Source organism: Loxodonta africana, chromosome 26 (genome assembly GCF_030014295.1).
Source record: "Loxodonta africana isolate mLoxAfr1 chromosome 26, mLoxAfr1.hap2, whole genome shotgun sequence".
Classification (NCBI taxonomy): Eukaryota; Metazoa; Chordata; class Mammalia; order Proboscidea; family Elephantidae; genus Loxodonta; species Loxodonta africana.
In genome coordinates, this window is record NC_087367.1 from 14,831,764 (window position 1) to 14,847,051 (window position 15,288).

A 15,288-nucleotide genomic window follows, 5' to 3' on the forward strand; every position below is an offset into this window, starting at 1 on the left:
AGTCCTGGCTTTGCACTGACAGCTGTGGGCCTTGAGCAAGTTACTTAATTTCTGTGCCTCAAAGGTCCTCATCTGCAAAATGGGGAGTTAGCTTCTCCCCCCCAACCACTCCTCTTTCTCCTCCCACCCACACAGGACAAGGTGGCTCTTAATTAAGGCTCCACTGTGTGGTACTGAGTCCCTGAGTGACACAAGCTATTTTCAATCAGCTGCTAACCTAAAGGTTGATGGATCGAACCCATCCAGCAGCACCAAGGAAGAAAAGCCTGGCAATCTGCTTACATAAAGATTACTGCCAAGAAAACCCTTTGGGGCAGTTCTACTCTGTCATGTGGGGTTGCCATGAGTTGGAACGGACTCGAGGCAGTGGATGGGTTTGGTTTAGTGTGGTGCTGGCGTGGGGGCTCTTGGAGCTCCAAGAAAAGAGTAATTCATAGCTGGGGTGATCAAAGGAGGCCTCAGGGCAGAGGTGGATGAGGGGTAAGGCCAGGGCAGAGGGCAGAAGTGAGCAAGCAGGCAGCACCTTTTCTTCTTCTAATAGCACCCTTGCTGGTACAGCTCACCTCGCTCACTGCCTTCAGGAGTTATTAAACCCCATTCAAACAGGAGTGAGCTTTCTTCTAAGACCACCAAAAACGAGTTATAAAAAGAATCCAGAAACCCACCACGCCCCATGCACGCACACCCTTTCCGCAGCCATGTCCTTCAGACTCAGCAAACGCCAGCTTCCGCTTCCGCCAGCCCGTGTAGACAGGGTGCCAGGAAGCAGACTCAGCAAATGCCGGCACGCAAGAAAAAGTTACTTGACAGTGCAGACACATTGTGCCCCTTACCATCCTTCAGCTTGAAAAAGAGAAAACGTACATCCCTAGCTGGTCCAACTTTGGCTCACTCTGAACCCCAGGCGGTTAGCACTCCTCAGCCCGAACTTGCCAGACTTGACCGTGTCGTCTTTTTTTTGTCTGCAGGTAGGTGGCAGGTCAGCCACCACCTCTGAAGTGTCACATCTACTTGTAGGGGGCACATTCTAAGGCACCTGTGGACCGGAGCGTGCATACTGGTGCCACAGGTTTTTTCCCCCCCAAATTTTATTTTGTTGTTGGTGTTGAGAATATATGTCTACGTAGTTTTAATATGATCTCTAAGCCAGATGTTTGCATTGGTCTTAAATAAAAAATATATATATATGATAGTTCATGGCAGTAATATACATAGGAGCTCTAACTAGTCAACAAAACGAAAATGCTATCGCAGCAAAAATGACTTTATTCCCCTTCCTCTAAGACAACATGGGAATCCTAACCCCCCAAAAACCCAAACCCATTGCTGTTGGGTCAATTCCGACTCACAGAGACCCTACAAGACAGAGTAGAACTGCCCCTTAGAGTTTCCAAGGAGTGCCTGGTGGATTCAAACTGCTGACCTTTTGGTTAGCAGCCATAGCACTTAATCACTATACCACCAGGGTTTCCGGGAATCCTAAAGCCCCTGAGAGTGATACATAGTTCTGAAGTTCTTTGATCCCATCCAACCCCAGAACCAGCTGCAGTGACTAAGCTCTCCACACACACAGGCAGGACAGCCTAGGAGCTAAGCACATCAGCTCAGGGGCCAGGCTGCCTGGGCTCAAATCCTGGTTCGAGCTGTGTGACCTTAGGGCAAGTCACTTCACTCTGCTGAGCCTCAGTTCCCTCACCTGTAAAACGGGGATAACAAGAGTGTCTGCCTCATAAGGTCGCTGGGGAGACTGAATGAGACAAGCCACAGTGAGTGCTTAGAGCACTGCTTTAATAAATGTAAACTATTATGGAGTCCCTGAGGATTGCAAATGGTTAATGACTTGGCTGCTAACCCAAAGGCTGACGGTTCGAGTCCACCCAGAGGCTCCTTGGAAGAAAGGCCTGGCAATCTACTTCAGAAAAAGCAGCCACTGAAAACCCTATGGAGCGCAGTTCTATTCTGACACATGTGGGGTCACCATGAGTCAGAATCCAGTCCTTGACAACTGTTTGTTATTATTATTAGTTATATATGATATATATGTACACACACACACACACAGTTTAACCTTCCAGGATTTTTTAAGTCTCAGCCTAAGAGACGTGGCTAAGTGTCACCACGGTGGGGTACCTGCCACCTGTAGCTGTATGATCTCACTGATAAATTAGGACGTGGCATCAAAGACCCTCCTGGCCTCCAGAAAGGGGACGACTACTAACTGGCAGCTTGTGACTCACAGTTCACCATGGGTCATGGAAAAGGAATGACTCTTTACTAGGACAAATGAGTGTCTCTGCAGCTCTGGGCAGTCTGCTACACAGGGTTGTTCAGGCTGTCTGGCCCCATCCATGGTGTAGATCCATGTACATACATAATACATCCATGAGGCTGCTTATCCACCGTCATAATGCTCACCCCTACCATGGGAAATGCGCTCAAATGTTTTCTAAACAGCTGTAGAACCTCTCATAGTGTTTCAATTTTTTAAAAAAAGAATACCATTTCTCAACCTACTAGCCGGTCTCAGTCTGCAGTCTGAATTTAAGACTTTTCTTGTCAAATGGTTAATTGAGCTGCCCAGTGCCTGCCCATCTTGAACTACCCTAGTCATCTTTCTCCTGGCCACTAGCACTTCAAATGGGATCCCTGAGTGGTGCAAACAATTAGTGTGCTCGGCTGCTAACTGAAAGGTTGAAGGTTTGGGTCTACCTAGAAGTACCTCAGAAGAAAGGCCTGGCAATCTACTTCTAAAAAATCAGCCATTGAAAACCTTACGGAGCACAGTTCTACTCTGATACACATGGGGCTGCCATGGTAGCACGTCGTTTGCTCTTTTCCTGCCTCTACACACTTCCTCCTTGTGGCCTCAAAAGTTCACAGCTGGTGGCCCTGTGGTCACAGCTGCTGCTTCTACAACAAGCTCCGGTTCCAGCACTGGGTTCTCCTTGCTCATCAAAATACTTCCAGGGTGAGGGGTTTTCTTTCTTTCTTATTGTGCTCTAGATGAAGGTTTATAGAGTGAGTCAGTTTCTCGTTAAACAATCAATACACATGTTGTGACATTGGTTGCCACCCCCACAACATGTCATCACTCTCCCCTTCTTGACCTTGGGTTCCCCATTGCCAGCTTTCCTGTCCCCTCCTGCCTTCTCGTCCTTGCCCCTGGGTTGGTGTGCCCATTTAGTCTCATTTTGTTTTATGGAACTGTCTAATCTTGGGCTGAAGGGTGAACCTCAGGAGTGACTTCACTACTGAGCTATAACGTTGTCTGGGGGCTGTACTCTCGGGGTTACTCCAGTCTCTGTCAGATAAGTAAGTCTGGTCTTTTTTTGTGAAATAGAATTTTGTTCTGCATTTCTCTCCAGCTCTGTCTGGGACCCTCTATTGTGATTCCTGCCAAAGCAGTCGGTGGTGGTAGCCGGGCACCATCTAGTTGTCCTGGGCTCAGTCTGGTGGAGGCTGTGGTAGATGTGGTCCCTTAGTCCTTTGGACTCATCTATCCCTTGTGTCTTTGGTTTTCTTCATTTTTCCCTTGCTCCAGACAGGGTGGGACCAGTGGAGTATCTTACAGGGCCGTTCACAAGCTTTTAACACCACAGACGCTACCAGGGTAAGGGGTTTCCACAGCTCTTTTCCACCATTCTCCTTCCACTGAAGCACTGCATTTTAATACCTTCTTCGCCTATGGCAGCCATTTAGCTCTGCTACAAACCCCAGGTGAACACCTTTCTCCTCCCTTGCAATCCTAGAGGGATTTTTTGCTTACAGGCACTGTTAGAGAATTTGAGCATTCTAACTACCTGCAGAATAGCTGCAGATTCTGAGCCACAGGGAGCTGAAATGGCCACTCAGAGTTACCTAGCTGGTCGGCAGCAGAACGAAGTTTCAAACCAGGTGTCCTGCTTCTAAGTCGGGATCTTTCTGGGATGTCTGATTCATGGCCACCCTCTGGAGTCTTTCATTTTTCTCCTAATTCTTCGGAAAAAAAGGATGCACAGAGGATTATACCGTTTTGATGCTCGGTTTTTGCTTTACACAACTAGAAGCAAATTTCCGCTAACTTTACAAGCTCCTGTACCTCTCCGGTTTTCGCAATGCGGGCCCCTACCTACACAGACAGGCTTCGCCCTGCACACTTTCCTTTGGATTGGGGCTGCCTCCACCTCCAGGGTTGCCTCGTTCATCCCACAGAAGACTAAAGAGGTTTTACCCTTGGAATCTTCCACCTCTTCCTCTCTTCCCAGGAACGAGAGAGAGTTCACATCTGAGCCCGTGGAGCTTTGTTTAAAGGGCACCTCCAGTCCCTCCTTAGCTGCTGCCCCCCGGGTCCAGAACCCACTGCTGTCTGCTCTACTGAAATTCCATATTGTTCCCCCTGGGAGGAGGAGGTGCTTGTTCTAATTTCCACAGCCGGTGGCAAGAGAGTGGGCATTCTTTCTTCCCTGCCTCAAAAAAGCTTAATCCATTGTCCTGGCTCTGCCCAACCCCTGAATCTGAAAACCCAAAGCGAAACCCAAAAAACCGCATCCTTTCTGAACGCCTACTATGCTTGAGGGGCTGTGACAGCGATAGTTACCACTTATCAGGGACATGGGACAGGCTAAGCAGGGGACACTCCTCGTCTATGATGTTTGCAGCCTCCCTGTAATGATGGACATGATTGTTTCCAGGTTATAGATGAGGAAACTGAGGCACAGGGAGAGTAAATAACTGGCCCAAAGTCACACAGCTAGTTAAGTGGTAAGGTAGGGATTTGAACCCTAGCCCCTCTGCCTCCAAAGCCGATGCTCTTTCCACTACCCCATACTGCCCCCCTCAGGCGAAGCAGATGAGCGACACCATCATAGGCCTTTCCAAAGACGCCCTGCTTTTCCACCTCACAACCTCCTCTCCTGTGTCACAGCACACACACCCACCTCCTGTCTCTCTGTTTCCTACAAAGGTTTTGGTTTTTTAATCAAATGAATTTTAAATATTATATGTTGAGGGATATTAAAAATGATTTACACCTCCTCTCCTCCCACCCCAAATAAGTGACTGAAGACCCCTGGCAGGACACTGGCCATGCCGGGGCAGGAGGCTACCACGCAGGCGCCGAGGCCTCTCTGGTTCCAGTACTGTCATCGTTGGGTCACAGCCTGAGACGCTCTCCCCCACCCAGGGATGGGGTGGGGGGTGAGCCTCAGCTAATCCCAGGGGCCAGTGCTGTTGCACCCCGACGCCATACCTGCTCCAGCTACCCCCATGGTGGTGCAAATCCCACCACAGCCAGCATGTGACCATGCGAAGCCTTCTGCCTGGCCCCGCTGGGGCAAACCTACCCTCAGACCCCGACCCAGCCTTGGGGCATCCCACACTGGCTCTGGGCACAAGGACAGGATGTGGGGACAGCAGGTGCTCCACCTCTGGGCATAAGGTCACCCACTTGGGTTTCACCCAGCACAGCTCGTTTTTCAAATGTCCCAGTTTCAGCCTCTGTTTCCGTAAGCTAGGCCAAATTGTCCACCGTCAAATTTCTGCCCCCTGCTATGGGCTTAGCTGGGTGATGGCTGGGCTGCTGGGGCAGACACCAGCCAGAATAGCTGGGAAGGCAGGGGACGGAGGTGGCATCAGATGCCTTTCAGAATCAAGCACCTGCCTGCCTGAAAACAGTGCTGGGCTGCCCCCCTCCTGGCCTCCCTAGACAACAGGCTGCCCTTGGCTACCCTGTAGCCTGTCTGCCCAGTGCCCAGCCAGGCAGCAAGAATTAGCAGCAGAGTGCAGGAGCCAAGGAGAACCAGTGAACCAAATGGAGACCTCCCAGCCCCATCCCTTCCCGGCAAGCTGTGACATGTCAGTCCTTTTCTAAGTCATAGGTGAACGCCTATAATGTGCGGGGCTCCTTGTTGGTGGAGAGGTGGTCAGGAGCATAAGACACGGTAAGTGACGAAGTTCCCAGTCTAGTTGGGAAGGCAGGTACCGTATAAGACAGAATTTGATGTCAAGTGATTGTACTCATTGGCAAGTAGCATCCATCCATCCATCAACTACCAGGCACCGAACTCTGGCCTGGGGTTTCAAAGAAACACACAGACCTTACAATGTGCCATGCTGGTGCTCCAATGCAGGTATTATCAACAGGGCTTTAAGAAGGTGTTCGGGTAGGGTTACCAGGACTGGGAAGGTGGCCAGGAGCCCACCCCTCCTGGCCCTCAGCAGGTTCTTTTCTCTAGCCAGAGCCTGACTGAAACCGTGGCTCAAAGCAGCCCCTTAAACCCAAACAAGCTTCTCGGCTGAGGTTAAACAGCTCACCCTTCTCCCCGCCTGGGATGACAAGTCTACACTCTGAAGTTTCCTTTTGGGTTTTTCTATTTATGTTGTCATTGATTACTTTGCTCCTAGCTCATCTGATTTCAGTTTGGACTGATTTGATCCTAATTTTATTACCATGTAATCTGAATGCACATAATTACTGTAATTATGCCGCTCAGGGTACAGCTCCTCCACGGCGGGGAGACCTAAATTTAGGGCTTCCTGGCAAGGGAGGCCTTGGGCAGTGGGGGGGGGGGGGCTCATGACTGTCTCTGGTAGGAGCACAGATGCCCTCCTCTGCCCCTCCCACAGGGAGATGGGTATTTTGGGCTCCTTTGCAGTGATGAGCGGAGGTCCCTCTCAGAAGCCCTGGGGACAGCAGGGACCCAGGAGCTCATCCTCTCTGTATCCTCCGGCTCATGCCTCCACCAGCTGCTGCATGCGTCAGCCTGGGCCTCCCCTCTGCGCCAATGCCCATGCCCACGGGTCAGCCTGGGCCTCCCCTCTGCGCCAACGCCCATGGGTCAGCCTGGGTCTCCCCCCTCCGCCAAAGCCCACAAGCCACCTACACCCAGAGTGCTGTTCACAGGGCACCCTGCCTCTAGGGTGCAAGATGACAATTTTCTAAAAAAAATACACTGAGTTTCCATGAATCACGGAGCTGGGGAAAGCAAGTTGGGTGTGCTGAGGGCCCGTCTGGAGCCTCTGCAGCCCTCTGACCCCAGCCCAAGGCCTCCTCCTCCAGGAAGCCCTCCCTGACTGGTCCAGCCCTCTCCTTACTTTGTGTCCCATCTGAGGAAGAGACTATTATTGTCTCCATTTCACAGATGAGGAAACTGAGGCCAAGCCAGGTTAAGTATCTTATCAAGACCACCCTGTGGGTAGGCAGTGAAATACTTCACTACCAGGTCACACTGCCTGTTCCAATCGTCTAGAGCCTCTTACAGGATTGGCCTTGAAATGTATGTCTTATATAATTCTCCCCAATTAGAACAGAACCATTCCAGAATGAGAACCCTGGGGTCCAAAGGCCGTGCTCTCCTCTCCCTCCATATCATTCACAGTGGGGACAACCCCCCAGGTGCTCCCCGCTCCTGTATCATTCACAGTGGGGACGCCCCCCCAGCACTCCCCCCTCCTGTATCATTCACAGTGGGAATGGGGCCCAGGTGCTCCCTGCTCCACATCATTCACAGTGGGGATGGGCCCCCTTGGGAGAAAAAGAAAAACGTGCCATTTTCAGCAGCTCCCCCTGTGCTAGGGAGGCTGTCCTCTCTGCCGCAGAGAAAACCCAGCCCCCAGGAGGAGGGGTCGGGGCCAGTTGCCAGGGCTTACAGGGAGCTGGCTGGGTTAGAGCATGGCTTCTGGCGGGGGCTCATCACTCCCTTCCCTGGCCTGTTGGACTCCCCAGGAGGTGAGAGTGGCAGGAGGGGTTGTAAGGGCTGCGAGTTATGCAGTGACTGCGGTGTGCACCTGATGGGCACACAGACAGTGAGGAGTGGGCTGGGGACATCAGGACAACGGGAAGTTGTGGAGGACCATCTCCACCTCTGGGAGGCTCTGGGCCCAGAGGGGTGAAGGCCTGAAGGAGAGAAGTGGGGGTGGGAGTGGATGGCCAACAGGAGGGAGAGGTTATGCACTTGATCTGAGTCACTCCAAAGGGTAGAAAGGACCATTCCTGACTTCGGGGACTGATTTGGACTTAAGAAAGGCAAGAAGTGAGCTCCCAGTCATGGGAGGTATTTTCAGAGGCTCCAGCCCGGCCCGAACTGCAGTCCAAAGGGCCACTTGCCCATCCCTGAGGCTGAGTGCCGTGGGCCCGAGACCTCACCACAGGCCTGGAGCAGCAGCTAAAAGGAGCCTGGGGGCGGGGGTACGGCAGGGAGAGGCTGGGCCTCTGGACTCTTGGCCCAGTGCTTCTGAAACACTTCAAGCTGCTGGTCTCCTGGAGGGGGTGAGGAAGCCTGCGGTAAAGCCCACCAGCCTGGGAGAGGGTTGCCCCTGAGGTATGACCTCCTAGCTCTTTAGCTGCCTCAGCAGAGCAGAGACCAGGGTGGGGGGTGAGGAGGGCAGCTGGAGCCAAGAGGAAGAAGCGGTGCTGATAGAAGAGGCCAGCTTCCCATCTTGCCCAGAGCTGGTTCTGACCATTCAGATCCACCCCTCACCGGCCCCTCCATATTGGACGGTAGATAACCCGGAGTCCCTAAAACAAATGGTTTGGCCCACTTGTCCACTACCCTCTGCTGGGCAGGTAAGGGCACCGTTACTGGGCCCTATGCTGGCTCTCTGGAGACCACATTTCAAGGCTGAGCCACCAACTGACACCATCTGGAGACCACATTTGAAGGCTGAGCCACAAACTGACACCATCTTGAGTTGGGGATCTGCCTCGGAGACCGAGGCTGGCTTTCCTCAGAAGGCTTTCTCCCCACCTCGGGGCCCTTCTGCCTTGCAGCACCCCGGGCTCCCCGCCCCCACAGACACACACTCTCAGGTCACACCAGGACGTTTCCATGCCTACCACAGCCATCCTCCCACAGATAGCTGCCTGGCCCTGCCTGCCCTGTCCCCGGAGCTCACTCACCCAGTGCAGAGACCCGATGCAGACCTTGGCGGCCATCAGGGGCACGGTAGGGTCCGAGGGCCGCAGCTTCACGCACTCTCGAAGCAGTGACACGGCATAGGCTGACTGCAGAAGGAAGGGCAGGAAACACTGTCACTTGCAGCTTGGGGTCGCCCCTGCAAACAACCAGCCCTTGCTCTGCATCCCTTTTCCTCCCAGGAGCCGGAAGGACAGCATAACACCAGGCCAGGCTGTCTCGGTAGCAAGTCTCTCCTTGGGCCTCAGTTTCCTCATCTTCCTCATCCAGAGAATGGAGGCTATGACCCTGCCCTTGGCTGATAGGATGAGGCGTTAACATGACAACAGATGGAAGCTCCTTAAAAGTAATTCAGGTTTGAACCACAAAACTTCTAGAGGTAGAAAGGGGCTTTCTCAAACTCTGAGTTCAATACCCTGGGTTCACAGGTGACAAGTGGAGACTAAAGCCACACAGGGACTCGGAGGCAGAGCCAGCACATGCACCCAGGCTCATGCAGCAACCAGGGTCAGTCCCACCAAATGAGTGGACTTGCCCATCCTGCCATGTCCCACCCCACAGCCCACCCACCAGTGTGGGGCAGGGGGTGTGGGGGAAGGAAAGGCTGGCAGAGGAGAGGGAGAAGAGAAGGCAAGCTGGCAGAACCGGAGACAACCTCCAAACTGGAATCTGGGAATCCTCCAAGGCTCCAGGAACTTGGCCATGGAGATGGGTCCACACTGGATCTGCAAGGATGGCCAAGTGCGGAGGGAGGGCCTGGGAGCAGAGAGCACCCAGAGCTGGGCACCAATAGTGATAACAAAAGCGGCTAACACTCAGCTAGATCTTACCACGTGCCAGGCATTGTTCTAAGTTAGAGGTCAGCAACCCACAGTCCACAGGCCAACTCCAGCCCTGTGCCTGGTTTTAGAAATAAAGTTTTATTGGAACACAGCCACGCCCATTCATTTACGTATGTCTATGGCTGCTTTCATGATACTACGGTAGAGTGGAGAAGGTATCAGAGACCGTAAGCCCCGCAAAGTCAAAAATGTTTACTATCTGACCCTTTACAGAGTTAGCTGACCCCTGTTCTAAGTGTTTTATAAATATTAAATCATTTAATCTTCACAGCGCTCCTTTGAGGTAGGTACCATGTCCCCACCTTACAGATGAGGAAACTGAGAGGCATAGAACTTAAGCAGTGTGTTCAAAGTCACACAGCCCATAATGTTGAGCTGGGATTCAAACACAGTCTGGCTCTAAAATCTGTGCTCCTACCCATTCCCTTACGTTGCCTCTGCCCAGTCCCCTTCCTGCTACACACACACACACACACACACACACACACACTCACTCACTCAGGCTGGAACTTTCCCACTGAGTCCAAAGCTTTTCCAGGACAGGGAGCAGTGACCCTCCCAGTGTGCACATTCCTGTACATGTGGCACCAGGCAGACAGGTGCATGTGAGACTATGATAGTCCTCACCCACTGGACCCTGCTGTGGGCTGAGCTCTCAATTAGCTTGCTCTCTCCCTCCCCAGCTGCTCTGGAGGCTCAGTTGTGCACTGCCCTCCATCTGGGGCCCAGCAGGCCTGGTGTTCACCTAGGGCCCTGGCCTCTCTTGGGCTAACCCCTTCCCTTCCCAACCATCTGAGGAAGAGCGTTTCCCAACTCCAGATGTGGGTATATTTCCCAGCCTCCCAGGCCTGGCTGGGGCTTACGAGGCCAATTCCGAGTGTCTCTGCCCAGGGCCTGCTCTGGGCCCGGTACAAGGCCTGGAGTTGGGGGGTCCCCAGGAAGGGGGCAGATGCCATAGCGCTTGCCTATAAAGGCCCCACAGAAAGTTGGGGAAAAAAGACAGATGCCACCCTCCCTCATGGCTTTCTCAGGAAACAAGAGGGTACAAGATCAAGCACAGGAGGCTGGTAGCAGACGGCTCGCTCCAGCAGGCCGGGAGACTGCACGTGGTAGCTGGTGTGGGCTGGAGCAAGAGACGTGTGTGAGTGGACTCAAGGGTGCAGGCCATCTACTCCCCCATAAAACTCTCTCCTGTGGATGTCCCCTACTCTCACGCCCCCTGTACCAACATGTCCTCCTGGGGAGGATCTGGGGAGGAGGAAGGACGGAGGGCGAACAGGAGGCAGCTGCAGGAAGGGCTCCCTGGCCACCTGACCAAGGGCCCTCCGTCCACACACCCAGCACACCTCAGACCTCTCCTCACATCCTCCTCTGGGCTGCTGACCTCTGGATCCACAAAATACAGGATTCTCTCAACTCTGACCCTGCACAGTCCACCCCCACCCCTCGCCTCCCCACCTCCACGAAGACCGAAAAATGATGCTATTTAAGGAGCCATCTGAGGACTCAGCAGCCAGAGCAGCAGCAGGCTCTATTTTTTTGTCATGCTGGTTACCTAGCAACACAGCCTATGGCTTTTCGTGGAGACAGAGAGGAAGGAACGACCTAAATCGTGCTGTGGAGCTCATTCGTTATTCCTGCAGGATGAGGTGCCAGGTACATTTTACATGGGCCCAGCCTCACCTTCTGGAAGGCCTCTTGGGCACAACCACGGGGACAGGCCCTTGACTCCTACCTCAGGCTCTTGGCAAAGGCAAGGCCTGGCCACTCTCCTCCCAGGGCACTTGGGACAACCCCGAGGGCTGATTTGGCACACAGGGTTCCCGAGACGGTGGAGAATACGCTTCCAGAACAATCTCCTGCTACACCGAATACACTGAGGGGACAGGGGTGTGACCCAGCGCCTCCAGCAAAGGGGTGTGACCCAGCGCCTCCAGCAAAGGGGTGTGACCCAGCACCTCCGGCAAAGGGGTGTGACCCAGTGCCTCCAGCCTGCGGCAAAGGGGTGTGACCCAGTGCCTCCAGCCTGCGAGGGCCTCTCTTATCACCCACCTCCCTGCTGGTAAGCTCATTATTATGCCCACTTTACAGCTGCTAACCAAAAGGTTGAAGGTTTGAGTCCCCTCAGAGGCACCTTGGAAGAAAGGCTTGGCAACCTAATTCTGAAAAATCAGCCACTGAAAACCCTATGGAGGAGCACAGTTCTACTCCAACATACACGGGTCGAAATCAACTCGATGGGAACTGATCTTACATAAAAGACACTGACACCCAGAAAGCTTCAGAGACTTGGGCTGTGTCAAACCACTGGTCGGTGATGGGCCTGGAGGAGAAACTAGCTTCTGGGGTTCCTGTGTGGTGCCAGGCTCTGAGCCTGCCTGCTTCTCAGTAAGGAGGTGGTGGAAGACCCCTTACCTCCCAGGATGATGTGATACGTCTCCTGACACTGGGGGCTTCCAGGAGCTCCCCCAGAAATTAAAGCTGGCCTGTGTGTGTGGTGCATTTTTCTGAGGTGGGGCCCCCAGCTCTCCTCAGCTTGTCCGAGCATTCTGTGACCCACAAAAGGGTGTGAACCACTGCCTTGATCCTGGCCCTCTCCTCCTCACAATGCTCAGAATTGTAAGATTAGAGGCGCCTTCTCCGTATGCCACTGTGAGCTGTGGCCCAGGCCCCACGTAAGCTCCATCTCTACCTCCTCCCCTTATCCCTCCTGCCCAGCAGCTGGGGCAGTGCCTGCACCACAGCTCGCCTTTCCAGCCCCTTTACTCGTGCTGTCTCCCTTGCCCCGGGAATGCTGTTCTCTCTTGCTTTTCTCCACTCATCTAAATCCTACAGTTCCTTAGGTGGGTTTCTCTCATATGCTAACTCCTGGAGGGCTGGGGTCTCGCCCTATCTGTGTTCTGAATCCTCCCTGACCTTTAATGAGACCCTGCTGAACACTGAGCAAGGGTAGATCCTGTTGTGACTTTAAGATGCTCCGGAGGTGGCCGAGGGATGTGACAGGGGCCGGGGGAGGTCTGGGAAAGCATGTGCCCAGCAGGGGGGCAGAGAAGCTACCCACTTGATTCTGGGCTGGACTTCCCCAGGCCTCCCACCTGCTGGACTGAGCACCTGCTGGCTCCTCTCCCTGCTGAGACCTGGCCCTGACTCCAGCACAGCCTTCAATGGAGGATGAGGCGCTGCCAAGTCTGGATGGGCCCTCTTCGGAGACAGCACAGATGGGCCGGGAGGATTCCCTCAGCCCATGGCAGGGCTCGGGGTATTTACAGCACTTGGAGCAATCTGCAAGCTCATGCCACCTTCTTTCCCGGATTCGTAGCAGCCTCAGCCCCAACACCCTCAGTACTCAGCCCCAAAAAGGTTCTCCTTTCACGTCAGTCACTGCTTAAAATAGAGGCTTATGTAAGAGCGACACTGACCTGAGGAAAACCAAGGGGTGAGAGGACAGGGGGCTTGGCGGTGGAGAGCAAGCACAGCTCTGGCTACACATGATAATGCAAGGCGTACCGAGAGCCCCTTGCTTTGGGCAGGGCTCCTCCTGACCCTTTCCCCACCTAGTGCCCATCACTCAGTTCTCCCTCCAAACTCCTTAGCAGAAGCTACTGCTCAGCACCACCCTTCCACCCTGCCCTCCTGGGCAGGTCTCCTTCCCTGGTGCCACTTCTGGTGGCCAGGGAGAGAGCTATGCTCCAAGTGGAATGTCGAGCTCCTCACCTGGAACCCGCTGCCCCTCACCTTGTATCATTATCTCACGCAGTGGGACCCATCAACTCGCCAGCAGAAAGATGATGATGCCCCCATGTGTGTGTGTATGCTCACAGAAAAACACCCACAGACCCACTCACACACCTGGTCACACCTGTAACTCATGGGAACACCAGGTTTGCACAGCCACCTTTCCCAGGCAGGGAATTAAAATGAGCTGGGGGACAATATCTCTGCATTGCCACCCTCACCCTCCTTCCAGGCACTTCACTCCAGGAAAGACCCTCAGTCCAGCTGGGGAGAGACTGAGGGTGAGAACAGTGCCCAGTACCCTCCTGGGCCTTACCTTCCCGCAAGCCACCATGGAGAGGGCCACTTGGTACCAAAGGTGAAACTCTCCAAATGCAAAGTTCATGGCTCGCTCCAGGCACTGCAGAGGGAAAGACCGTCAGCACTTCTCCACCACGGGTCCTCCCCACCCTGTCCTGCCCACTCCAATCCTTTCAGGGGCCATCACTGCCCAAGTCACTGTCGCCAGGAAGCTTCAGGAGGCCCACACCAGTTCCTGCCAGGAAACTCCAGGAGAAACCCTGCCCCTTGCCCCGGTGTGCTGTGTGACCCTGCACAAGTCTCTCATCCTCTCTGGTCCCCACCTCCTGAACATGTGAATGATGATGCCCCACTACACATCTCACAAGGCAGTTGTGAAGAGTGAGTGAAGTAAGATGTCTGCAAACGCTTTCAAAATTTAGATACCCAGTAAAAATAATACTGGCTAACACCTATTATTATGGAGCTCTGGTGGTGCAGTGGTTAAGAGCTCAGTCTGCTAACTAAAAGTTGGCAGTTCGAATCTACCAGGCACTCCTGGGAAACCCTATGGGGCAGTCCTACTCTGTCCTGTGGGGTCGCTAAAAGTCAGAATCGACCCCATGGCAACGGATTTGACACTTATTATCACGCATGGCACTGGTCTCAGCTTTTTGCAGGTCCTAACTCATCTAACTCTTCCAGTAACTCTGGGAGGTGGGTTCTCTAATTGCCTCCATTTTACAGATGAGGAGCTGAGGCTTGTCTAACTTGTCCAAGGTCACAGGGCCAGTAGGTAGCAGAGCCAAATCTGAATTCAGGAGCTCTGACTCCAGAGCACAGGGACATAACGCCCCCACCAGTGTAGAAGTTTCCTCCCTCTGCTCTTTCTATGACACCACAGAAAACAGACTGCTCCCCTGGCCTGTCTAATTCCGGGTGGCCCCAAATCAGCAGCTGCCTGGTAAGGTCAGACTGTCCCTAACAGACATGTTTCTGGAAGGCCGAGGCAGGGGCCAGCATATCAAGACAGGGTTCACTGTGCAGCTGCTGTCAGGTGCGGTGGGGTGCAGGACCACCCAGGGCATGCTTCAAGAGCTCAAAGGCCTGAGTTCATCTACTGGCTCAAGAGGCACCTCAGGTACAATCTCGGACAAAAACCCACTTCTCTGGGCCTCAGCCTCCTCCTCTGCAAACTTGAGAGAGTGCCACATATCCCCCAAATTAAATACGGTGTCATGTGAGAAAGCACCTTACATGAGTGGGGCTTGGCAGATGGCACTGCCCTTCCTTTAAGGAGCCCCGCTAAACACACGGGGAGAGACTGCCGCCAAGAGGCTGGCCCATTCTCTTCACAACGACATGAGGTCCCCAGGCCCACCTTCAACCCCAGCCTGGATGGGAAAGCTCAGAAATGTGTCATGTGCACTGGAGGGAGGGAAGCCAGGGAGTGTGGGCCATTGGGTGTCCCACTCCAGACAGACACAGATCCTGGGCAGAGTCCACTGGCAGGTCAGGGCTCCAGGCCGGCTTTCCCAGCA

General features: G+C 53.6%; 1 protein-coding gene across 3 annotated transcripts in view; it reads right to left on the bottom strand.

The window, feature by feature from the left end:
* TTC7A (tetratricopeptide repeat domain 7A) overlaps positions 1-15,288 on the bottom strand; it is a 158,811-nt gene that overhangs the window by 56,050 nt on the left and 87,473 nt on the right. For all 3 annotated transcript variants that reach the window (XM_064277131.1, XM_023557263.2, XM_023557262.2), the window contains 2 exons: positions 13,785-13,868; positions 8,876-8,980 (listed from right to left, as the gene is read on the bottom strand). In XM_064277131.1, coding sequence (XP_064133201.1) covers positions 8,876-8,980; positions 13,785-13,868 — 189 coding nt within the window. The remainder of the gene's footprint in view (positions 1-8,875; positions 8,981-13,784; positions 13,869-15,288) is intronic.